Consider the following 26,858-nt stretch of genomic DNA (forward strand, 5'->3'; position numbering starts at 1 on the left):
ATTGGATTTAGTCAGAGTGTGCATAAGGCCACGCACTATTTTAATCACACCCTTGACCTCGTGCTGACATATGGCATCGAAATTGAAGATTTAATAATATCTCCGCAGAATCCTTTATTATCAGAGCATTCTCTAATAACTTTTGAATTCTTACTACCCGACTACACTAAAGTAAATGAGAGCTTCTACACTAGATGCCTATCTGACAGTGCTATAGATAAATTTAAGGAAGATATTCCAACAGCATTTAATTTAATTCCATTCTTCAATTTAACAGAGGAACTTTGTGTTAACTTTAGTCCCTACCAAATTAATAAATTTATAGACGGTGCTACGCCCTGCCTACAGACAACTTTAGACTCTGTTGCTCCTCTCAAAAAGAAGATAATGAAGCAAAAAAAAACTAGCACTTTGGTATAACTCGCAAAGTCGCAAATTAAAACAAATCTTGCGAAAACTTGAAAGTAAATGGCGTTCCACCAAACTGGAAGAATCTCGTTTAGTCAAGACAGTCTGACAACCTATAAGAAGGCCCTCAGAAATGCCAGATCAAACTATTACTCATCACTACTAAAAGAAAATAAGAAGAACCCAAGGTTTCTTTTCAGCACTGTAGCCGGGCTGACAGATCAGTCACAGCTCTACTGAGCCATCTATTCCTATAACTCTGAGAGGGGACGACTTTATGAGCTTCTTTAATGAGAAAATCATAACAATTAGAGATAAAATTCATCACCTGCTTCTATCCTATACACCTTCAACAATTACTGTCAAAGTTCTCTTCAGCTAAGCCATCTACCTGTCTCTTAGACCCCATTCGAACGAGGCTACTTAAAGAAGCGTTACCACTCCATTACTAGATATAATCAAAATGTCTCTATTAACCGGTTATGTACCATGGCCATTTAAAGTAGCTCTGATAAAACCTCTCCTGAAAAAAATACCCTCGACGCTGAGGTCTTAGCAAACTATAAACCTACTGTATATCTAACCTTCCCCTTTTCTCCAAGATCCTTGAGAAGGTAGACACTAATCAGTTATGTGATTTTCTACATAGCAATAGTTTACTTGAGCACATTCAGTCAGGATTCAGAAAGCATAGCACAGAGATGGCACTGGTAAAAAATATTAATGACCTTCTTACTGCTGCAGACAAGGGACTTGTCTCTGTACTTGTTTTACTAGATCTTAGTGCTGCAGTCAACACCAATGACAATATCATCCTGTTATAGACACTTGAACGTTTAGTTGGCATTAAAGGAATCGCACTAAGTTGGTTTAAGTCGTATTTATTCAATCAATCTCAATCTTGTTAATGTTAACGATAAATCCTCCATGTACGCGAAAGTTAGCCATGGCATTCCACAAAGCTCGGTGCTTGGACCAATTATTTTCTCCTTATGTATGCTTCCTCTAGGAAGCATTAGGAAACACTCAATTAACTATCATTGCGGATGACCCCCAATAATATCTATCAATCAAGCCAGACGAAATCAGTCAGTTAGCTAAACTTCAAGCATGCACAAATGATATAAAATCATGGATAACCTACAATTGTCAGATGTTAAACTGACAAAACTGAAGTTATTGTACTTTGCCCTAAACACCTCCAAACTTCATTATCTAGGGCTAAAGCTAGTCTGGATGGTATTGCCCTAGCCTCTAGCACTACTGTCAGAAATCTAGGAGTTATTTTTGATCAGGATTTATCCTTTAACGCCCATCTAAAACAAACCTCAAGAACAGCCTTTTTTCATCTTCGTAACATTACCAAAATTAGGAACGTCCTGTCTCAAAAGGATGCTAAAAACTAGTCCATGCATTTGTTACTTTTAGGCTGGACTATTGTAATTCTTTATTATCAGGATGCTCAAATAAGTCCCTTAAGACTCTCCAGCTGATCCAGAATGCTGCAGCTCGTATTCTGACAAGAACTAACAAAAGAGATCATATTTCTCCTGTATTAGCTTCTCTGCATTGGCTTTCTGTAAAATCCAGGATTGAATTTAAAATTATTCTCCTGACCTATAAAGCTCTAAATGGTCAAGAACCTGAGTGTCTTATTGTTCCACTAGAGCATTGCGCTCCCAGATTGTTTAGCCGCAGACATGGCACCCCTTCTCTTCTCTGCCTCTCTTCATAGTGGTCAGATTAATTTACCATATAATCAATAATATAATGAAACTAGAGGGAAGCAGGGCAATAGAACCCAACGAAGCACCTCTCTTTACCCTGTCTCTCTAAGTTCCTTTGATACACTGAGCTCCTTTCTCCTTTATCTTTCCATTCGTGTGCATCCAGGTTCGAGAAATGCTTGTTACTAACCAAGGATCCTTGTAAATTGTAGAGTATGGTCTAGGCCTACTCTATCTGTAAAGTGTCTCGAGATAACTCTTGTTATTAATTCATACTGTAAATAAAATTGAATTGAAATTTAATTTATATTCAATGTACTCCTCACACTTTCATTGAATAATACAATAAGAGGTGCAGCTTTAATTTGTGTATGTGTTAGTTTTCTCATTGGCCTCTTCTCCTCTGTGCCAATCAGACGGCGGGTTTCCAGGAGACTTTGACAGAGGTGGAGACCTTAGCGCTTATTGTAGGTTGTGTGTGCCATGACTTGGACCACAGGGGCACCAACAACGCTTTTCAGGCAAAGTAAGTTTCCTGCTTTATCTCTCTTTCTCTGCAACAGACACACACACACACACACACACACACACACACACGCACACGCACACGCACAAACACACACACACAACATTTATAGTGTGTTTTACCATCTGCAGCAATCTGCAGTAGTCCACCCTGGATTCAATAGACAAGTGGCAAGTTGTATAAGGCTTCTATAAGGGTCTGCCTGATGAAGAGAATGTAAACACTGCTGACTCGGAGCATATTTAGATCAGTGGCTAAACTCTAAATTGTTTGGACTTACTATTCTCAGTCCTCTGAAACCAAGATGGAAACTAGGTGGGGGCTTTTACTTAATAGTGTTTACAGTATGTCCATAGCGTTTTAACAGCATGTATGTAGTTACAATTTAGGGCACAAGAAATCATTTGTGATCAGTGAAGAGTTTGAAGTCCACCTTTTTATTTAAGATCATTGTCCATACAGTTTATGTATCTATGAAGAGGGCAACAAGTCCTAATATGTTCACCCAACATGTGATATGAACCCCCACTACAGTTAAAAGTCTGCACTTCTACCTGATAGTCATTTTTTCATTTTAAATTCAATGTGCTGGAGGACAGAGCCAACACAGTGAAAAACGTATTACTGTCCTAATAATTTTTGACTACAACGGAAACTATATCCAAATTAACCCCAAATTTAGTAAAACCCTGACAATTTGCATTGTACAAATGGCAAACGGAAAACACAAAATTAAAGCAAACTTTAAAACCCTGGATCACATGCCTCACCTTCAGTACACCAGACTTCAGATTAAATTAGGATAATTTTCAATGTTGAACATCTGAATTTCAGCTGCAGTTTAGGTTATAGGTCTCCAGCTTCTTTTATTAGTGAGCCATGAGTTGAAGACACAGAGAATTGGTGAGGGAATTACAACAGACTCAATAGCAGACCTTTTTCTCCCAGTATGTCTTAAATGCTGATTATGTTATCTGTCTTCCTGATCCCTGTGTGTGCTTTTTTGTAAACATGTGTATGTGTGTGTGTGTGTGTGTGTGTGTGTGTGTGTGTGTGTGTGTGTGTCAGGACGGGCTCAGCCCTTGCTCTGCTTTATGGGACCTCAGCTACACTGGAGCACCACCACTTCAACCATGCTGTTATGATCCTGCAGAGCGAGGTGCACTATGTTCCAATATCTGCTGCAATGCAGTTACCATGAAGCTTCAGCTAATGCCGACCACTGCATGTTGTATTGTATTGAACACATTCAAATTGCATATCAGGCAATTTCAAACACCATGAGAGTTTGTGTGGACAAATAAAAGAAAAAAAACTTGTCAGGAGAATGCAGTACCTTTCACAGCACCACCACCTGCAGCCTCCAAAACGACCATACAGATTAAAGGTTAACTACCGTTTTTTTTAACCTGGACCATATTTTCCTGTTTTTATGTATAAGTGACTGATGGGAACAACAATCTTTGAAATTGGTCCAGTAGTAAGTAAGATTGCTGCAGTAGGCAGCGGCGAAACAATCTACAAGGTAAGTTAATATGGCAACTATCCAGCTTGTATTTACCTTCACAAAAGTGCACTTTTTGCCGCTGACAGGCTTGGATTTATAAGTGTCTAGCAACATTATGGAAAGAATTTCTAAGGCGGTTGACCTTTCTGTTAAAGAGTAAGATCCTTTTTTGAAACATTAAAACATCCTCAAAATTGCTTTTGCTAAACCCACCAGACTCCCTATAAATAAACAGTAATAGAGATTGTTGCTCCCATCACTAAGACACAAAAACAAGGAAAAGTAGGGTCCAGGTTGAAAAAAGATGGTCATTACCCTTTAATCATCACATCTTTAAACAGTTTTTAAAAACTGTACATTAGAACATTGATGAAGGGAGGATTTATTGGACTGTTATATTAGACTGCATCCATGTTTAATGTTACAACTGCATTGATTGATTGATTGAATTACCTAGGTGTACATAATGAACTGGCAACTGGGGGTAGATAATATTTTATTTATTTAAAAATTGAATTAGAGAATAAACCCCTTGAGATTTACTGTATATTACATGTAATAATGGATGTTTGATATATTATGTAGTTATATGTTCATAATTATGTAACTCAGTCTGTGAACAAGCTACATGGTGATTTTATTTCACAGCAAAAATTTTGACTTGGCATAGCAGGAAAAGCACAGGTGAAAGAAATAATTACACATATTTGCTTTCATGCAGAGAGTTTGATGAGAAGATCGACACCACTCTCATGACAGATAGACGTGAGAGTAGTGTTGATCTTCTCTTCTAACTCTCAGCAAGAAAGCAAATATCCCGTAGGTCCCAAAAATGGTGAAATATTCCTTTAAAGTAACAACAAACGTAACTTGTTGCTAAAGTCCACTTTCCTAACAAGTTTGTTGTATGTTGCCTCAATGTCTGCTGTATGTGAGCAAGTAAACAAATAGCTCATGTTGCCCTAAAATCAATGTAATTAAAGAGGTAATAGAGTTGGTGGTAATTGGTTGAGAAAGACATTTTACCATGTGACAGCTTTGCATGACGTTGTAATTAAAGAAGTTTTAAGGGAGCAGCTTTGACGAGGCTTAGTAGGGTTTGTTCCAGTGGCTTCATTATCGCGGTGCTGACAACACAGTAAGCTGACAAATGTTTGCTTGGAATATCATAATGGCTTCTGTTGATACTGGGGTTGAACTACTGTTGTCCTATTAGCATATAAATGAATAATGTGGCTAATTCAAGAACAAAGCCCACGATTCAATCCGCAAGCCCACACAAATAATTAATTTAAAACTTTTATACATCCCTCACTTGTATCTCTCAATTTTCTCTCTCAATTCTCACTTCCTGTTTTACCTGCCTCCCTCCTTTATCCGCTCCAGTTGAGAAAGAATGAGAGAAGTGCTTTGTGTGTCTGCCGTTCTGTAGTTTAATATTTCAGGGGAACACATGAGCTCATGAAGGGAATCACAGGTGCTTTGCACTTGGATTCGTAGCATTTAGTTTTGACAACCTCTGCTAATTTCTGCAGGTCATTATCATTCCCTCATGCTGCTCCTCTTCTATTTTCTCCACAGATATTGCTCACCATCCTCTAGAGGAGGATGCCTAAGTGGTGAATGAATGTATAATGCATGAAGAAGAGAGGCCTCTTTTAATGATAGAGAGCCTCAAGTGAGAGATTTTGCTTACTTATTAAGAGCATCTGACTTCCCTCCTCCCCTCCATGGATCCATTCAGTTTTAGTATTTCGTGTTTTCTTAACCATTGCGGTTTATTTGTGCAAATAGGCCTTTTTCAGGTGATTCATTTCCCCTTATATTATTGATGCTCAATAGTACAGTATGTATTAAATGTGACACATTGTATTGTGGGATTGTTAACAAAAAGTAGTGTAGATGCCATTAACTCGTTTGGAATTATTAATGGCATTATTTAGCGCATCAATATCTTACTCAGAATGCCGACACTCAAATAAAATGGCAGACAGTAAATATATTGTGCACTATACTGTGTAGTAAATAACCACATTTAATGATATGTTTCAACCAGTATTGTGAGCAGTCTAATATAAGGGTCAAGCTTTTAATAAATAATTAAAAAAGTAGTAAGGACCTTCTGTCAAGTAAATGGTACCCATCCGAAACATATTGAATAATTCATGCAGGGACTAGAAGTTCCTTATTTTAGACACTTTGTGTGGGATTAGAAAATTTGTTTGGAAATTCTTTATCATGTAATCTCTGTATGTGTCTCCACAGGGTCACAATATCTTCTCCAACCTCTCCTCCACAGAGTATAGTGACCTGATGCAGCTGTTGAAACAGTCGATTCTGGCCACAGACCTCACACTTTACTTTGAGTATGTTCTGCTAAACACCACACTGCTTATTAAGCTGTTAAATCTGCTGGTAGCGAGATGTAAACAGAACTTGTCTGACTTCAGTGTACAAACTCATTTACAATGAAGCATACTAATGCTATCTTAACAATGTTTACTGCACATTTTTTTCATAATACCACCCCCTTGTGGACTGTCTGTCATTTACACCTATATATAGATGTCTTGTTTTTTTTTTAGGAACAGAAACACTTTCTTTGAACTGGTCAGCAAAGAAGAGTACAACTGGAATGTGAAGGCTCACAGAGACATGTGCAGGTAATGTCCTGGCCTGCTCACACAAACAAGGTGTCTCTAAATCTTTAATATTATGAATATTACATGAAATAATTTGTCGGGTCCCCCTAAGATCCATGATGATGACAGCGTGTGATCTTGGTGCTGTCACTAAACCTTGGGAAATATCACGCAAGGTGAGAAATACTTTCTTGTTTATTAAATGATTGTATTTCTAAACCATTCATCTCGAGCTGAAACAATTGACTGATTATTTGATAGTTGTTCAAAAGAAGAAAAAAAAACTATTTTGATAAACAAACTCCTTTTTTTAAGGAAAAATGCCAAACATTCTCTAGTTGCCGCTTCTTAATTCTAGGGATTTGCTGCTTTTCTTTGTCTTGTGTGATTCTAAACATTTGGGGTCTTTGATATCACTTAAGGTACTTTTCTTACATTTAAAGACAAACAAAGACTTAATTTAGATAATAATTGGCACATGAATCAATGATAAAAAGCTCTACATTGACCTTTCTTTCACCCCAGGTTGCAGAGTTGGTGACCAGCGAGTTCTTTGAGCAGGGCGACAGGGAGAGATCAGAGCTGAAGCTCACGCCGTCTGTGAGTACATCCAACCAACTCTGATGTTTGTGCTTTTTGCAGTTTGTTTTGTGACCTCCACTGAGCTGATGACGCCAAGATATATTTTCTCCCCAGTTCCAAAACACACTGACTGTGTAGGAAACAAGAGAGCTTGTGTTTCGTAGGGTAAGAAAAGTAAATTGTCAGCTTGACCGCTCCACTGCCTTGCTGCTGTGTCAAGGGCAAACTGTGGGCTGTGTAACAATCATTCTTAAAAAAAAAAAAAACTCCTCCTACACAGGATTCAAATAAAACAGTGACCTTTCTGTTCATTCAGTTGTAAACACACAAGGCATTTCGGTGTATTGGAGCTCTACTAGCTTTGACTTGCCGAGATTATAAATTGTTTTTTTTTTGTCTCACATAAAAATAGCACAATAATAATAGCAGGGAAAGACTTAAGTCTTAATGAAGATCTTAATTGATAACGTAGGCTATTCAGACTGTCATCAAAGCCACAGACCACCACAGAGAATGGGCTGTGTGTTTTATTCAGGAACTTTGAAGGCTGAACTGCGTTACAAGTCCTTAAAGGGGAAAACAGCTTTCTGAATGCAATTAATGGCTGTTGACTAATCGAGCCACACCACATTGCCTCTCCTCTGAAATAACTAATGCGGTAGCCTCAGGCTTGCAGCTTGTGTCAAACCTTTACCGCTCTGTGTGTGTGGGTGTTGGAAATTAAATATTAACTTTTAACTCGTAGCCCAGTAACTATCTCTGAAGCACAGCCTCAGTGGAGCCTCTTAAGATGTGGCTGCAAAAGAACGAGGTAGAATAGAAAATGTATGTGGAATAAACTCACTTGTCTTGAGAACTGAGGGAGACTTTTCTTAGTAACAGCTTCACTTTAGGGCTGTAAGGCTTTTTTTTTGGTGAAAAGGATCCCCTTCCTCCTTCTTTTTTACTGCACAAATGTAGGTGTAAATAAATTCTAACTTTGGTGTTTCAGGCCATCTTTGATCGAAACAGGAAGGATGAGTTGCCAGGGCTCCAGCTGGAGTGGATTGATGGAATTTGTGCGCCGCTGTACGAGGTAAATGCTTGAAGCTTTGCTGCTCTCTGGCTTACATTGTGTTGCGCTTGTCACACAGACACACAGACACACAGACACACACACACACACACCTGCCTCTGACATCAGTAGTCACTGTCCTTCCTCAGCTATTGTCCACCTCACTGAGCAGCAGCAATGAGCCTGTAACCAACAACTATTCAACTTATTCTTTGCAGTAACAAAAAAAAAATCATTTTTTCTGGAAAGCCCTGAAACGTCAAGGTTGCATCCTGTTCTTTTGAGAAAAGCAGAATGAGTGTGCACTTTCTGATTGCAAGACAGCTTAGAGGCAGCGGAGTGTGTGAACAGAGCTCTGATATTAGTTGGGTTAAATCCACTGAGTAATACAGTGTACTTTGGGTTTTACTACACAGTAATGAAATAAGGACTAGCTCTTGACTGCCTTTCTTCTCAGGCACAGATGCTGTTTTTATTGTTGGATCCTGGCCGATCATATGTCAGGTTCAGAGTTAGAGCTAGTGGTGAAATCTATACTGTGTCCTTGTCAGTACAGTAATGTGGGTGCGTGTGTTTCTGAATGACGTCAAGAGAGACTCACCTGCCCCTCCCACTGCTAGCAGCAGTGGCTGTGTGGGAGAAAGACGCAGGCTGACTTACTGAGGAGATCAGGTCTGTTAAGAGATGAGGCTACTGAAGCTAAATTTATGTAGGCAAACCGTTGTAAAGGGAGTGAAGGATAAAATAGTTCATTCATTATTAGAGCTTTTGCACTTTTAAACTCCTTCCTTTTTATGGTAGGCTACACTGTAACGATTTTTTTGTAATTTTAACAGTATTATACTGCCATAAGGGCATTAATATGAGGTAATGGTTAAATGCAGTACACAACTACTGACCACTAAGCATTGTGGAAAAATACAGCTACTTTTTACAGTAGTTACTGTTTATCAATTTACAGTAATACATTTGCGTGAAGGAAATGCCAATAGGAATAAGGTGTTTTTAAAAAAAGGGTAAGGGCACTGCTTTGTGGGAGGTTAAGTCAACGAGGGAAAAGACAAAACAAATGATTTTGTGCTTTAGCGTTAGCCAACTCAACTATCTAGTATCCCTAGTTAGCTAGCGGTAGCTAGCAAGCTTGTTAGTGCTCATATTACATTTTATATTGTCACTTTCATACAGTGTAACATTAGGTATGTTTGCATAATATTACTATGGTCGTTTCAACCCTTGGTAACGGTTCATAAAGTTGCTCAGCCAATATCCGTTAGTTGTAATTTCCAGTCCAAAGGCAACAAAGGGAGTGATGTAAGCATCCACTGCTTTCCTCACAAGAAGAAGTCGGTCCAAAACAATGGGATCTATTGGTCCACTTCTCTAACTGTCTATGGATAGTCTTCATTTTCATGTTATTGTCCTGTTTTAAGCCTATGAAAAGGCTGAACGGCAGACGTGTTCCTCTCGCTGTTACTAAACTGTCAAAACTTAGCCGGTACGTTGGAAAAACAATAAACCTAGCTGGTACAACCAATACACGTCGCTACCCAGAATGCATGAGACGTAATTAACCATAGCGGCCCACGAGTGAATGTGAGTGAGTTTTTTTGGAGTGTCGTTTTTATAGCTGACATTAATCCTATAAAGCCAACATGTGGTACTAGTCTGGGTACTGTGAATGCTAATATAATAAACAATACGTATTGTAAATGAAGATACAATATTATGAATAAGTAGTGTATTCATATTCAGTAATAGTGTACTACTGTAAATGATGATACAGTAGTAAATAAGTACTGTAACTTAATTTACAGTAATAGGGTACTACTGTAAATGATGATACAGTGATAAATAAGTACTGTAAATTCATATACAGTAATATGTACTACTGTGAATTACTGGCATCCTGCTGCCAGTAAGTTACTGTCAAATCTACAATAGTCTTTTTACAATGTACCATCATATTAAACACATTAATCTTAGTCAATACGAGTAGAAAACAAACAAGAGAACATTCATCAAATCTATTGAATTATCCCAGGAGTAGACTTATCTGTGCAGAGCTATGCTTTTACCATTGTTACAGTCTGTGCAGTGTAAAGCATCAAAGCGGTGTATGTTATCTGCGTGGGGGGTTTATCTTCATGTCGTCTCATGTTAAAGGCTATGTTTGGAGAATGCAGATATGGAGCTCGCGATAATGCTGCTGCCAATTACACTTGCAAGGGGGAGAACAAGAGGAAGTTCAGAGGCGGCGGGGTTAATGTCCGTGGGCGGAAGAGATCTCATTCTTGATCTTGCTGATCTTCTCCTGGTTGGGGCTCGCTACTGTGTGGAATATTAATCCCCCATTATATAACCTTCCCTCTTTACACACTCCATGTGACAGACTCTCTCTCACTTATTCTTCTTCTGAGTCTACCTCAGTGTAATAATGATGCATGCGCAAACCAATGACAATGTCCAACACATACAAAAGAGAAAGAGGGAAAATTGTTCTCCTTTAGAAAAATATCTTTTTTTAACCCGCAAATGAGACAAATCCATATAAGAATAAGACATCAGCTGTCTGTAGGCCACATGCCATCACAGTGTGATATTATTTTCATTAACAGTTAGCCTAAAGATAATTTCATCTCAAGTAATCGTTTAGTTTATCAGATATATTTTTCTACCTAGAGAAGGGCCCCACTGAGATTAAAAATCTCTTTCACAGGCTTGTGACCTTCTGGTCACATAACATGTAACACAGACTTATTGTGAATTATAAAATACAATATTCTATAATTTTGTTGTTATTGGACTGTTAAATTACATAATTGGTGTCCAATTGTCTACTCTAAGACAAAAATCTGAAATTCAGTTTCCAACACATAAATACAGCATTATATCACACTGGTCACACTGTCCATATCTTAACATATTCATATCTAATCATGGCTGTGCGCTGCTCTGCCCCAGATGCTAAACTGCTTTTTGTTCTCTTATTACTTGTACTCCCTGTGTGTGCAATGAGAATAAAGTTGAATATAATTTATATCATATGATGTATACTGTATACCATAAGACATTTTTAAGAATAGTGAAAAATGCCAAAGCTGATGTCTTCAAATAGCTTGTTTTGTCCAATCAACACACCAAAAGCCTAAAATAACTAATTTGTAACAAAATAAGACAAAAAAGGCAGAAAATACTCCAGTGTTTAAGACACTGGAACCAGTAAATGTTTGTCCTCTTTGCTTGAATAAAGACTTTAATAATGATTTGATCATCAGCTAAATGTTTCAGCTCTACATTACAATACAGTACACACACCTATAAAACCAGATGTGTGCAAAAACACAAAAACAGTCCGATTCCATGAACAGGCATTGATTGTATCTCAAAGGACAAAAATGGATATCGATATTTATGGAAATGCTGTTCCACAGCATTCTAACTAATGTTGTTTGGTTCTTTATTATTTTCATGAAACGTTTGTATCACACCAATCAGAGCGTAAGAATGATCGTGCATTGATAAATGCAGCGGCAGGAAACAATCGGAATTTAATTATCGTGACCCAATAAATTATCGGTTTTGAGGCCTTGCCCCTACTATTTACAACATGGCCAGACAGAATCTGCATTTTTTCAGAGGTGGAGATTGATCCCTGACATCTCAGTTTAATTTGCAGGAACGTGTGTCCTTTTTGGCAACCTAAAAACTGGTGTTAGACTGTAGGAAGAATGCATTATAGAAAGAGATCCCTGATGCGGTCAACAGTGTTGCCGTATCGGACTCCAGGTGAAGTTTATTTAATTTGTACATCTTTGACATATGTATTCTCCTAATATTAATATTTAGGCATATATTGCAATCTCTAAGGCTAACATGTAGATGTACCTATATTTTAATAAACACACGGTAGCGGAGTTTATGCAGTGTTTTTTATTTTACGCACGTTTTTTTTCCGTGAGTCAGAGCCAGGCAACAGCTGTGAGGGAGAGCACGTGTCCTCGGGCTTTGTTCTGGTCAAGCACCCACACAAGTAGCTAAATTGTTTGTATTAATTACTAAATTCACTTTCTGAATATAATTGCAATTAAAGTTCATTAATTGGCAGCTGTGATTAATTGTGTTTCTCCAAGTGTTTATTTATTTAGTTATTTATTTTAAAGATTTATTTTTAAAGATTTTTGGGGCATTTTAGGCCTTTACTTCCATAAGACAGATAAAGACATCAAAGGGAGGAATCAAATGCGGCAAAGGGCTGGATGTGCGCCTGCTCTACCAACTGAGCTAACCTGGCCATGTGATTTCTCAAAGTGTAACAACACATTTGAAATCCCAAACAATACACAATCCCTAATACGTACCTATTTATTTTATTCATTACAATGGCTTCCCAATTTTATATAAATATAGACATAAATTATGTATACACACTGTATATACACATACACTGTATATTTACACACTGTATATACACATAAATATACACTGTATATACACATGTGTGTGTGTGTAATGTTTTGGTATGTGGGACCCATGGGCAGTTTGAAAAAGTTAAGTTTCAAAACCACTAACATTTTCTGTTCCTAAGGTGTGAGCAGATTTTTATGAGTGCTCAAGAAGAGAAACTGCAGTTTAGTAATCCTTCTCCCTGCCAGTGTGCAGTGTGTTTTAAAATAAAAAAAATAAAAACATTAGTAATTTATTAAAATGGTGGATGACAGCTTTGACTAAGTTGCCACTTACAGTTCAACACTGACCAATGACAAAGACGACTTATCTCAGACATACATGTGTAATCACTAAAGAACAAATATTTCATTGCTGTAAACTATCAGGCTATGCTGTATGTTCTCTGTGTTGTTTCATTTGATTTGTAGTGCATTTGATGAATCAAGTGCCACTTTTCTAGCCTCAGTCTCATGTTTTATCACTACATTCTAGTCACAGAGCTAAGCATTCAGTTTTCAGGAAAAAAAATACCTGGCGATATTTGAAAAAACACAAAAGGCGATTTTAACAAAAGTAATTATTCTGAATGTGTATCTCTTCTAACCATCTGGATGAAAACATTTGCCGCACGATAACGAAGATGTTTAACCCTGTTTTTCAAATTGTGCTCAAAGGCAGAGCAGGATACCCAGGGCTTGCTTTATACTTATTGCCATTTCTAGCCACTGGGGGACCATAGGCAGGCTGAGGGAATGCATATTAAGGTAAAAAAAAAAAAAACTCATAAAACTCATAAAGGGAAATTTTTATGCCAAGGGACCTTTAACATTATCATTGTGAGCAAGTTAGCATGCTGATGTTAGGATTTAGCTCAAAGCCCCACTATACCTACATACAGCCTCAGAGAGCTGCTAGCTTGCCTGTAGGTTCTTTCAAAATATTACATAATATTTATTTTTAAGAAAAACAAATGGCTCCGTGACTTGAATGTAATGGTACAAATGACAGGGCACACACTGGGGCCTCTGCTTCTCGTGCTGATCGAGTATTCTTATCTTCCTCCCCTTTCTCTCTCTCCCTCTAGACTCTTGTCAAGTTGAATCCCAAACTTCAGCCAATGGTTGACATGATCAAAGTTAACAGGGCCAATTGGGAGGAACTGAACAGGAAAAGACAGTGTGTCCAGAGTGTTTCTGCACCTTTGAGCCCCTGCAGTGGAGACAGTACAGAAACAAGTGGCTGCAGTGTGGCCAAAACAGGCAGCACACCCTGCTGCAGCGGCAATGCTGACGGCCCACCATCTTAACCTGTTAGTTAGCTTCTGACGCCTTCTCTGAGCTTGTCTCTTAGGCTTACTTCCTCTTAAATGCAGCCTGCAACAGAGGCTGTGCAGTGCATGCAGAGGTTCTTGGGCTCTGCTCCTCTTCGCTTTTGCTGCTAGAGATGAGCTTTAAACTTGAGTACGGCGCTATCATGGAGGTTTTTTGGCTCTCTTCAGCCTTCCTGTGCTGCAGGCCGACCAAGTTGTGTTTGGCAAGCTTATCAATGCAGCTACAAATCAGCTGATGACAGCACGTCAGAAAAGAAGCTCAAACCACTGTGTTGACATGTCAACAAGTAACTGTTCTGGGCATTGCACAGATATTGGAGAGGAATGTTTGTCTCTGCTGTGGTTTGTTTTGCTCTTGGTACCTCCTCGTTGCTTGCATTTTGTCGGGGAAAGGGTATTTTTTGTAAATCTGTAAATAGGCTATTAATTTATTTACAAGTGCTGTTTAAGAACATGTAAGCTCTGGATTGCAATGTGGCTGTAGAATTTCATAAAGATAAGGATGTTCAGGAACAGCAGGACCCTTGACAGGGCTTGCAAGGCAAATTGAGTGTTCTGTTCCCTCCCTTCCTGTGCCTTGTTTTAAGATCCTAATGAAAAATGCATGACCTCCTCATCAAGGTTCTTAGCTAGTATGGAAATCCAAGTTGAACCATGACGTATTTTTGTCATAATTTATAAAGACCAATGACTGTAGTTATGTCTTGACCCCATGTTAGCCACACAGCATTACTATTATTGTATTCATATAGAAATCTATTTTGCCCAATTTTATAAATGCAGGGTTTCAATTGTCACACCACAAACACACACAATGTGCCTTGATGAAGTTATTCTACTATCACATTAATTTCTGCAAAGATTTCATCTACTGATTTAACATTGACAGACATAAAATAATGTTAAATTGCATACAAACTTACTAAACTACTTTGAAAAGAATAGTTTTGATATTTTAAGAAATACACTGCATTACATGATGAGACCACACTCATATCTGTCTCCTAGATAAAGCTACAGCCAGCCAACAGTTAGCTTACCACAAAGACTATAAACAGAGGGAAACAGCAAACCTGTCTCCTGAACAAAATCCACCTGCCAGCACCTTTTCATTTACCGTACTACACACCGCCACCGACTTGAGTTGCAAAAAAGCCAAGGACACTTGTCCAAAATTACGGGAAGCTTTTTGACGCGTTGCCGCTCTGATGTGGCGGCGTTCTCTGTTTGACCGGGAGAAACACATGCAGCCAGCCAGCAATACACTGACAATACAAACCTTTTAACATATATAATGACAGAAGTTGTACTGTTAAGTAGTCGCAGCGGGGTCTGTTAGCTCGCTCGTTAGCCGCTGAGCGGTAGCGGCGTGCAGGCAGAGCGAGCAGCCGCCAAACTAAACCTATTGACCCGTGCAGGACTTCACTATAAGCGGACCATTAGAGACGATGTGGCCAGCAGGTAATGTTAACTGGTCCCTAAGTACAAACAACGTTATATTATAAACAATAGGTACCCAGCAACGGCGATTATGAGCTTGTCCTCAGAATGAATGTTTTGGTAGGAACGAAAGTTTACATCGTATGTTTCTCCGGGATCAACCAGCGCGTTAGCCGCTGACTGCCGCTGAACCGCGTCATAGCTCATTACCATAAAGTTGCAAAATTTCAACTCTCTGATTGACGCTCAACACGCTCAAAACGCAACGCCGACAGATTTGCTGCTCCTTGCAGCTGAGAGAAGCCGGCTTTCATTGAAAATGAATAACTTCCGGTAACTTTAGACGCTCAAGTCGGCGGCTGTGTGAATGTCCGGTTACAGAAATCGGACTATTTCTTGGCCAGGACACTTTCTGTAGCCGCCCCTGGTTGTCAGGCAACTTGTCTGAGCCATTACCCCCTAGTAAAACAACAAATTGTAATTTTTTACTCTTTGGTTTTTGTACAAAGTAAAAAATCACATAAAATGTTAATTTGAGAGCTTTAGTTGTGCTGCTAGGTAGATTGGTTACGTTTGGTCAAAGCAAGGCTAACTGTGTTTCCCTCGATTTATGGTCGTTTTGCTAAGCTAACCAGTAGCTTTATATAATATCTAACTTGCCGCCAGAGAGTAAATAAGTGCATTTCCTAAAATGTCTGACTTTTGCTTTAATCTGACTTCTGTCCTCACAAACTTAAACAGCTTTTATAATCTTCAAAAGAAGACTGAGACAATGAAACTTGTATACTGAAGTGCCCATGTAGTCAAAAGTTATTATTTTTGAAATTATTATTATTATAATTATTATTTCTGGGTGGGGATATGCCTTATGAATTGTGTTGTAGCTTTGTTAATTGGAGTTTAAAACGTGACTGTGCACATTGTGTGGCATGGATCTGTGTGCTCTACTGTATTTTAGTTGAAGAGCTAAATTGAAGTTGACCAGAAACATTTTGAATTGCATGTTTTATGCAGTATTAAATTCAACCACTTACTAAGGATGTAGCAAACATGTGAGCCAACAAATACCTTGTACTTTGACCTTTATCAGCAAACCCATCATATCATCGGAAATGCATGATTTAAATTATATTGCATCATGTTACGTGACTTATGATATATCTCTGTTCTATTTTTCTATTAGGCCTTCAAATGTGGCCAAACTTCTACTTTGTCTTTTTTGCAATGTAACATGCTTCTTGTATTTCTTCTTTCCTCTCCCAGTTGGGCTCTTGATTTATTTACAGCTGGCTAAACTGAAAGACAACTAAGGCATGAAAAGGCAAATGTGCAATGTTTCTGTTCACAGTTTGAATAAAAATTTGCTGCTATTTGTGTTCAGGGTTTTTTTCCGCCGCAAAAGTACATTTGCACAAGTATTTGAGATACGGAAACACTTTACAATAAGGTACACAAGAAAAGGGTAGTTACTGTTCTTGAAAGGCTAACAATCGATTTGTTACCCTTTTTCGAAAGGGTAGTTTCCCTTTTTCAGAAGGGTAACAAATGATTAGTTACCTTTTGAAAAAGAGTATCTACCCTTTTGAAAAAAAGTAACTACCCTTCTGGAAAAGGGTAACTACCTTTTGAAAAAGGGTAACTAATCATCCGTTACTCTTTCCAAAACAGTAATTACATTTTTTTGTGTACCTTTTTGTGTTACCGTTGGTTATATCAAAAATGGATTTTAAAACAAATGATGGATCTTATAATATGTGATGTATTGTTATGGATTAAACTACCCAACAGTATATTAAACTGATGAAAGTAGCTTCACCTCGACCATCTACCAGGGATGAAATGAGAACCAGAATATTATAAGTAAAGGTAAGTAAGTAAAAGTACTGTTACTTTAAAAACAATATTCAAGTAAAAGCAAACATAATTGTGTAAAAATGTAGACTTAGTTACTTAGATCAAAGTAAAAAGTACATTATGTCAATTAAAATACTGAGTAAACGTTACTGGTACTTTTTTTTAAGTTATATGATGATACACCAGGCTACTATAATATAAATAACATCTTCGGGCTACAAAATAAATTGCATTAACTGTCAAAAACATACAAAAGTGAACAACATCTGAGCACAGAGATCATGCCACAATATAAATTCCAGAGCAGCCACAAACACACACACACACGCACACATATACACACACACACGAACACACCCACACACACATACACACGCACACACATACACACAGTTAAACGAAAACAGAGATGCAAACACAATGCTATAGTTACTAGGCAACACAGCGGTTGCTCTCATATACAGGAAGTTACAACGATAACAACTATGAATTGTTTTTTTTGTTGTTGTTGTTGTACTAACCTGTCCGGATGTCATTTGTGAGTCTGGAGCACCTCAAAATTCTCCACTCGGTTCAACTTCCTTGCACTTTCATTCTCAATGCATTATAAAGCCAGGCCACTCAGCCTGTCTGGTACCAGTTTAACCAGTCCACTCAGCCTGCCTGGTCCCACTGCGCTCCTGAAGGTTTTCAAACATTTGGAGCTAAATTATGCTTAAATCTGCACTCACAAACAGCAGAAAGGCCTCACACGCCTCACGGACGGTAAAAGTTCCGCAGTGAAAACAGAAGTCACCGCTGGAAGTCCAGGAACATGTTAGCATTTAGCATGTTAGCTTGACTTGGCCATTACCTCGGTGTTCCCACATCTTGGGTGCCTTTAATCGATTTAGGTCACCTAGCTGCTCACTGGGGTCAGGCCCCCGGTCCAACTGCACACCCACCCACTAATGCGGCCCGTAAACGTAGACGTTTATCGTGTGTTTTACGTATATTGCCCTCCTGCGGACGCATACACACCTGCAGCTTCTTCTCTGCTGTAGCTGTTGATTAATCATCTTTCTTCTGCTAAATTCTCAAGCAGTTTATCAGGGCTTTTCCACGTGACTTTGTTCTTACTCTGTAACTTTATATATATATATATATATATATATATATATATATATATATATATATATATATATATATATATCAAGTTACAAAGATATATATATATATATATATATATATATGTAGAGAGCGAGAGAGAGAGAGAGAGAGAGAGAGAGGTAGGTTAACTCCTCGACGCATCGGGCCCGGATTCGACTCCGACGTGCAGCCCTTTGCTGCATGACTATCTCCCCTTTCATGTCTTCAGCTGTCCTGTCAAATAAAGGCCTAAAAAGGCCCAATAAATGTGTCAAAGTACAACCCTTAAGACAGAAGTGCAAGTACTGATTTATTAGTTTTTTTTATTGATTATAGCCAACTCTAATGACTATACACAAAACTCACTTTCAGCCCTGCAAACTATGTCGTATTTCTATATTGCAGTATTGCTACGTAGCAACATAGTACTTGACCTGAATACTTCCTCCACCACTGCATTTGCCATTCAGTCCCAAAGAACCTATTTTCTAAACCGTCTCTTTCAGTAGGCCTACGTAGCCTACAGTATTTTTTCCAGTGCAATGCTGACCTCATGTGGAGAAATGCATCTGTACACATAAAATGTATCAATGAAATCCTGAAGGTCTACACACAATTCATTGAAAGGATATTAGAATGATGCAGCCACGTTAGAAAGGTAAAACAAGAAAATAGGAATTGGGTGCACATACATTAATCTGTATTCAATATTACAATTCCAAAGACTACAGTGTTATATCAAAGATGTCGATGTAATACGTATATCTCCTGCATTTGTTCACAGTCCTCTTTATTAAGCTAGTGTGAGGAGTGGGATAACTGCAATGCACTTCATTGTCCAAGGCTGAGCTCTATGGCTGTTGATAGGTGGCAGTGACGACAGTAAGCAGTGTGTGGGTGGTTGTGTGGGTGAAGATGACTCCCAAATGAGCCTGTGTTTAAAAAAAATGATCTTCCAGTCATAAGCAAAAGACACTGTGTTGAACTCCTCTGTGCTGTATTACTTTGAGCTTAGTGTGGCGCAGGTCCAACAAAACCTGCTGTCAGATTCCCACTGACCCTCTTTGCACAGTCTGACAATAAAAGCTATTACTGAAGAGCTGAATTGGAAATGATGTATAAGAGAGGGAAGGATTATATTGCTCTCTGAACAGTGTTGTATATTGCTGAAAGATACAGTACATCCAACAAATGAGATTTTTTAGTTCAATTTATTGCACAAACAGACACAATGTAGTCAGATGTTACGTTGTTAAGAGAAGTGGAAAATAACAAAATAAGGTACATCCATAACGTTCAAAATCTCTCGCACATTTTTGACACCGAGGTAAAATGTCACATGATGAGGTCCTACTAAGTCCTTTTATGTGTGGGGAAATATGAATTAAAAAAGGACAAGGTGGTCGAGGAAAATCTCAACCACACATTAGGTAAAAAAGGCAAGCTTCATCAGCAAACAGCTCTCTTAAAGTTTTACTTTGCTTCAAAACCAATGGTGACAATGGAACACAACTGATATTACATTGTAGTACATTACAGTATCGGTTCTAAAAAACCTTTACACACTACAGATAACAAGGGAAACTTTCAGGAAAAAAAATTCTATAAAGCAGAAATAATTCAATACAGTGTCTTTAACGTAGGAAACATGATGTAGAAAGTTTTAGCACATAGCAGTAACAAATGTCTATATTTTACAGCTCTCAGAAGGGTTATCTTTGCATATGTTGATTCAAAAATATAGTTTAGCTGTGCACAAAGTAAGTAAATGGGTGTGAAGGTCACATTGTCAAACATATGTTCACGGTATGTTTCCATGATCTGATGTGTTGAGTCTTTGGTACGACGTGAGCACCGGGATCCATAGGTCTTACAATGCGAGCGCGGTTACATTGAAGCAGGCGTGATTGAAAAAAATGCAATGTGCAAACCCAACACTTTACTTTCTTAGTAACAAACCATGTAAGGTAAACACTTTCAGTACAAAAAACTAAACACACAATATCTCTCTTTATAATCAGACTGTACTACTAGGAGGGGGGGGGATCTTGTTAAAATTTGGTGGGGCAGAGGCACACACGCACACAGTCAGTCAGTCCAGAAAAAGTCTCTTATGGCAATAGGTCAGTACAACAGGCATGAGGGCAAGTGCAGGATGAAGACAGAGGAAACATCATGTCCAGTTCATATCTCTTCACAAAGGGACTCACTGTACACCAGCAGAGTGTTTAGTAGGAGAGGAGGAAGGCAGACATTAACTTTAGAAAGGCACAGAGCTTCAGATAGCGCATTCATCTAGAACTAACCCCTAAAGAAGTGCCCCCGACACATACACAAGAGGAAAGTGAAAACAAACCGATGAATTAACCATGTTGGCAAGGATATTCAAGAAATGGTTAAACATAAGAAAATATGACAAAAATCAAGATGTTGTTGCATTATATCTGGTCGCATCATGGCTGCAGCTCCAACAACAGCAAATATGAGCTTCACTGTGAGTGACAATGATTGTTACAGCATATTAAGTGCAAATTAATGTAAAAGAAAAGGTTTGGGTAAATGAATAGATGGCACCGAATGATACTTTGATGGAAAAAACAACATTGCTGTCCATTTTCAATTCACATTTAGTATCTATCAATCCAAAATGCACAAGGTGCTTTTTAGAAAAAAGTGAGATTAAGGTGAGCTGGAAATTAGATGAGGTTCCTGTTGCCGAAGATGTTTTTGGGGTCCACGTAGTTCTTGACAGACTTAAGCATCCCCAAGCCAACATCCGAGATCGTCTCTCTCATCCACTCCTTCCGAAGTTTCCCCACTGAATGACAGAGGAGAGAAAATAAATAAATAAATAAATAAATAAATAAACAAACTCAAGGAAGAGGACCGAAGGGGAGAAATAGAGGAATCGGCACGGCTGATTGCTCAGCGGGCTGCTGGGAGCCAATCAATCTTGTGAGAGTGAGTGAATAAACAGAGGGTGATAAATGCTTTTATTCAGAGAGGAGAAATGTTTTGCATGGCATGATTTATGGAGCTCAGCAGACTATCAAACTCATTAGGCTCTGTGTGTTCCCAGAGGAGGGGCCGGCTGGCGGCTGTAGCGGGCCGTCCCCGGCTCCCTCGCTCTTTGAGCCACCACTCCCCTCTGTTTCCCTCCCTTCAGAGTTGCTGGAGCGTTTGTCTGTGTGTGTGTTTCTGTCTCATTGTGCACACAAGCTCCTCCAGCTGACCTGCGAGGGGTGTTGTGCTTGCTTGTCCTGAACGCTGCTCCGCGCCCTCCGACACTGGCCTGATCACCAACAGGGTGCCAAAACCAACGGCGGCGCACCACACAATGGTCCTCTGTCAGCAGGACTTTGGCTCGCAGCCACTCTTCACCCTCACTTCTCCTTCTCCGAACCCCCAACCTGAGGAGTGAGGGAGGGTGTGGCACCAGGCCTAGTGAGTGTGCCCATTGCTTCACCAGCTGTCCAGTCTGACATACTCCATGCCGTCTGTGCCCGATAGGTTCTTAGTAGAGAGTCTGGCGCCAGCAAGGGATCTGGTGACTGCGGAGGACTGAAAAAACCTTGCTGGAGAGCCAAACTATTGTTAGAGAACTTCAAATAATATAGAAACTTAGATTTTTCTTCTTCTTTAACCATGTGTGAACTCAGCCACAATCTGTACAATGAGGAACAATTTTGAGCTTTCACATTATCCATAGCGGCTGAGAATTTAAATACATCTTTTTTTATAGATTTGTTTTGGAATTTTGCTGTATTTTATAATTGATTTAGTAGAGGCAGGGGAATAACATCCAACAAAAATTGTGACCAAGTAAAGGGGGCTAGTGCCCAGTAACCAATAAAGCCCCAGACTCATTGTGTGTCATTTGGTCTTTGGTCATTTATTTAATTGCTCATTTGTTAAGGTTGTTGAACCATTAAGGTGTATCAACTAAGGTGGGCCCGCAGTATTATGTTACATATTCCTAAACAAAGTACATTTAACACATCCAATAGCACATTTTTTTGCCCTGTCTTTAAAAGGTTAATCATGCCATGCCTAGCATAGTCAAATTGATTATTATTGATTATGATTTCTCAATAATTCGAGAGAAAATATATTTAAACAAAGAGAATTTTCAATTAAAAAAAGTCTCTGGTTCAAGTTTTTTTTCTTTCTTTTTTTTTTTTTTACATGTGAGGATTTGCTGCACTTCTCTGTTTTATATCAGTGTAAGTTGAATATCTTTTTTGGGGCTCTAGGAAATTGTGATGACACATTTTTTGGAATATCTTTATAGTGATTATAAAATAATTGATACTGTTAACAGTTGCAGCTTCAGTTGCCAGCCTGAGTTGACCTGCGGACAACATCTGACGCAGTCTGCACCTTTTACCACTAGTTCATTAGAACACTCCAGCAGCATCTGGAGACTCAACAACTCAGAGAGAAAATCAGTTTAAAAACAATAAATAGTCATTATCAAAAGGGCCTTAATTAATATACTTTACGTTGACTTCATACAAAGATACATGCTAACGAAAATGCTAACTTTAAATATGTCTATTTATAACTGGGTAAAGCGCTTTGGTAAGGCCTTGTGAGAACCTTAACTTATAGAAGTATTGTTAACTTGAAAGAAACACACAATATCTATATTCCAAAACTCTAAAAGATACATTTGAGAACAGAGCAGCTTGAAACAGGTGCTGCTCGCTGAGCAAACGCTTGAAACCAGCAGTGTTATCACTTGAGATAAGATAGGGAGGCCTAAAAAAAGGAAGGTGTATAACGGGTGTGTTCACACGCCTCTCTTTGCAACACTAGCAGGGGAGCTCCAGTGTTAATAGGACATGTTGAGGGAAGGGGCCGCCTGTTATGAGAGTCAAGCCAGGAAACCCAGATGGGGATCAGCCATGAGGCTAGTGAGGCCCATCTCCTGACAAAACAGGGCAGACGCAGGGTCAACAGGGACTCTGATACCACACAAACCTCCAGATGGTGACAGAGGGACCAATCAGCTGCTTACCAATAACTAAAAGAGTACCCTGCTCTCCACAACCTCATTCTTTTCAGTCTTTCCTCCTCCATCCCTCCCCCTTCTCTAGAAAAGGAGAGAAAACAGAAGGTGCTGGGACTGCATCATTGCCTCCATCACTGTGATAATTTACACATCTATCTTGTCATATTCTCTCTTTTTTGCCTGCTATTGCAATCAATCTCACCAGGCTAGGTCTGTGCAGCTGAGACATGCAAAGAAGAGCAGGTAGTTATTTCAGAAATGACAGATTTCTTTTTAAAAAGTGCCACATTTCTCTTGTGTGGAAAAGCCTGGGGATGCGCAGTGTGAAAAGCAAGGTGGGAACTTCACTGAATCCGGTAATTTTTCTGATTCCTAGTGCAGTAACCTGTGTGGAGGTCAGTTTGGCAAAGTAAGCGAGATTGGAGCTTCGCAGATCCATAAGGCAAGGCGATGATGCCGGGCACCCCGGGGTGGCCCTCCTACATAGGAGACTGTAGTGGCCATGCTGAGCCTCAACCCCTCAACACGCTCTCGCTCTCCCAGAGCTTCTGTGACAAATGGGGGTCAGGGCATTAAAGACAGGGTAAGGTAGAAGCCCTGCCTTTCTGTGATATGGCCGAGCCCGAGAATTGGCTGATGGATGGATGGCTCTCCTGGTGATGGATGTTCAACAACTCTTCACCGCTGCGACACTGGTGACCTAGTTAAAGAGGACATTTCTCCCAACATTCTGGCTTTCAGAACCAGCCAATAATCCAACATCTTTCTTTCAAGTGATTAAGGTTAAATAAAGTCAAAATTGTCAGTGTTTTTGTGATGGACAGCAGTCAACACATAGTGGTGTTAGCTGAGTATTATGTCCTTCAAAGAAAGAGACACAGCACTCTACACGCCCAGATTCCTTTACCTACGCCCACGCAGCAAACACTGACCTGCTGTAAATACAGGGCCATGGAAATGTATATTTCCTCTGCTGCCCTCCCACCTCACCATCCTTGACTACATCTGTTTTGTTTGATACAAAAAAAAAAAAACAGTGAAACTAGCTCCATTTGTCAAGCACTGATTGTGGGCAGACAAACCGGTCTGTCTGTGCTCAGATAGCGAGCCCCGCTGTTATTAATCACAATTACAGAGTCGGCCTCGCATGTGGGAGCTGCATCAATATCCCCTCCTCTCCTCCCCCCCTTCCCCCTCCCCCATCACCTCCCTGTGCTGCTCGGGGTGGCTGGGCCACCGTTTGGAGGTCAGTATACAGCCAGTGATAACGGCGGCATCATTTACCCCTGCCTGCCGCCTCCTTTTTTATTAGCAATCTTTTAATTTTGAACCCGTCCCCGCACTCAGGAAAAATTGTGATTTAATATCGCAGCTGATTCACTGCATACTGTTTTTGACAGGTGTGATGAATAGCCCAAAGTGATGTATGAAAACAGCGAGGCGGATGGCAATATAGATAAGGCAGCCATTTCGGTTAGCCCTGATGGGGCCCAGAGAGTTGTTTCGCCACCCTCCCTTGCTCACGCTTCATTTGGTCACTGCTGAAATGAACAAATCGCAGAGTCAGAGTCATTCGTCTGAGCCGCAGGAACATATTTTGGACACATGAAGGAAGCGATGAAAGACCTCCGACCAAATGCACATTTATAGTGCAACTGGCAACCTGCAGGCTAGCATGGAGCAGCATGCTAGAAAAGCTCGCCACCCTGCCTTTGGTTCCAAGTGCTCTGTTCATAAATTAAACTCAAAAGGAGAAGGTGCAAAAATTCTGCTTATTCATTGTTTTACGTGTGAATCATTTGCATCTGTTTTGTACATGTTTGCAAAAACAGACCCAATATTTTAGTGTGTATTTTTCCGGTTGTAGTACCTCCATGGTGATGTGACAAGCTCCCTCCATTGGCAAGGATCTCCTCTCTAGCTGCATGCTGGAAAATGAAAAAATGAAACCATCATTAATATTATATGAGACTATATTCGGACACTTACAATCTAGGGTGCTGGGGATTTAACATATCATCACATCAGATATAGTTATGAAAGTACAGGACCTTGCCATGTTGATAAAAATGAAACTGGTCATACCTCAACTTGTTCATACACATGCACTGGATCACTGAGTCCCCTGTAGTTAAAGGCAAAGTAAAAGTAGACACAGGCACCAGCGTCGTATGTCTGTGTCACCCTGTAAAACACACACACACACACACACACACACACACACAAAGACACATCAGCACCTGAACTCCAATTCACATCAATACAAAGAGTGGTGTTTGGTCAAGGCGCTCCATTTTCATAAAATAAATGCATTCTTTCCTTCATAATTGGAAGACAAATTAGGAGGTTTTGCTGTGCCTTGGTGAACCCCTGACCTCAATTCCATTCATGCTTTCCAGAAAGCGGTGGCTACGTGAAAGTACTGTCACTTTTAATAACATACATTATCAGACATTGCATGGCCATCAAATGCTTTTACTGGATCATCTGAGCCACATTTGTGCTGTAGGCAACAGCTAAATATATGTATAATAATATCAGCACAGCTCGTGTGACTGCTTCTAGATAAAAGGCAGCTTGAATTCTTCAATTGTGTGAAGAAAAAAAAAAATAAGAAAGTTTGTTGAGAATGAAATGCTTCTCCAGTTTGCATGTTCTCTCTCTCTCTCTCTCTCTGGCCTTGTTCCCTGTGGAGGAGCAGGGTGCAGATCCCTTGTTCATTTGACATGGCCCATCACCTGGCACACTGACTGCTCTAGAGGTTAAATGGACAAATCCATCATGTGACAGACTGCAGCCGGGAAATGAATGGCTGTCGCATAATCAGGCTGAGGCCTAATCTGTCCGCCATCGGCGAGCAGAAGCCTGGTGCTCTTTGACCAGCTCGCCGTCTGTTTGTCAGATTGTCCTTCTGTGCGGCTTTTGCCAACTCACCAAGGGTCAGGGTTAGGACTGGGAACACAACCTCAATATTTTTGTGTTTTCCAACAACATTATTTACCCGTTTGAGTAATAAGTAAGTAATTTGCAAAAAAAACAAATAACTGACTTAGCCTCTTTGTAAATTGAAAGTACATATTTGAGACATGTTTTTAAAGATTTATGTCTCCAGTATTATCTAATGGGCTTGGGGCTAAGTGCTGCAAATAGAGGAGCACTCAACATAAAAATACACACAAATACATACACACACACAGTAT

At 39.5% G+C, this 26,858-nt stretch overlaps 2 protein-coding genes and 1 long non-coding RNA gene across 4 annotated transcripts in view; 2 read left to right on the top strand and 1 right to left on the bottom strand.

Annotated features, from left to right (window-relative positions):
- Positions 1 to 15,122, top strand: part of pde11a (phosphodiesterase 11a) — a 38,112-nt gene extending 22,990 nt beyond the window's left edge. The window contains exons 13-20 of the mRNA XM_034884729.1: positions 2,552 to 2,661; positions 3,730 to 3,820; positions 6,434 to 6,534; positions 6,754 to 6,831; positions 6,923 to 6,986; positions 7,336 to 7,410; positions 8,384 to 8,467; positions 13,977 to 15,122. Of these exons, the coding sequence (XP_034740620.1) occupies positions 2,552 to 2,661; positions 3,730 to 3,820; positions 6,434 to 6,534; positions 6,754 to 6,831; positions 6,923 to 6,986; positions 7,336 to 7,410; positions 8,384 to 8,467; positions 13,977 to 14,198 (825 nt within the window). The 3' untranslated portion in view covers positions 14,199 to 15,122. The remainder of the gene's footprint in view (positions 1 to 2,551; positions 2,662 to 3,729; positions 3,821 to 6,433; positions 6,535 to 6,753; positions 6,832 to 6,922; positions 6,987 to 7,335; positions 7,411 to 8,383; positions 8,468 to 13,976) is intronic.
- Positions 1 to 26,858, bottom strand: part of agps (alkylglycerone phosphate synthase) — a 47,381-nt gene that overhangs the window by 777 nt on the left and 19,746 nt on the right. The window contains exons 18-21 of one of the 2 annotated variants that reach the window (XR_004658407.1): positions 25,744 to 25,843; positions 25,529 to 25,586; positions 20,997 to 21,462; positions 14,508 to 14,513 (exon numbers count right to left, since the gene is read on the bottom strand). Coding sequence is in view for 1 of the 2 variants with exons in the window: in XM_034884730.1 (XP_034740621.1) it covers positions 21,341 to 21,462; positions 25,529 to 25,586; positions 25,744 to 25,843 (280 nt within the window). In the remaining variant the exon portion in view is untranslated. Of the gene's footprint in view, positions 1 to 14,507; positions 14,514 to 19,841; positions 21,463 to 25,528; positions 25,587 to 25,743; positions 25,844 to 26,858 lie in introns of those variants that run through there. The other variant, XM_034884730.1, reaches the window with a different exon arrangement.
- Positions 18,870 to 26,858, top strand: part of LOC117952440 — a 22,306-nt gene continuing 14,317 nt past the window's right edge. The window contains exons 1-2 of the long non-coding RNA XR_004658408.1: positions 18,870 to 18,880; positions 19,818 to 19,822. This is a non-coding gene — a long non-coding RNA (uncharacterized LOC117952440). The remainder of the gene's footprint in view (positions 18,881 to 19,817; positions 19,823 to 26,858) is intronic.

The sequence above is a fragment of the Etheostoma cragini genome, chromosome 11 (genome assembly GCF_013103735.1).
Source record: "Etheostoma cragini isolate CJK2018 chromosome 11, CSU_Ecrag_1.0, whole genome shotgun sequence".
In the NCBI taxonomy this organism is placed as follows: Eukaryota; Metazoa; Chordata; class Actinopteri; order Perciformes; family Percidae; genus Etheostoma; species Etheostoma cragini.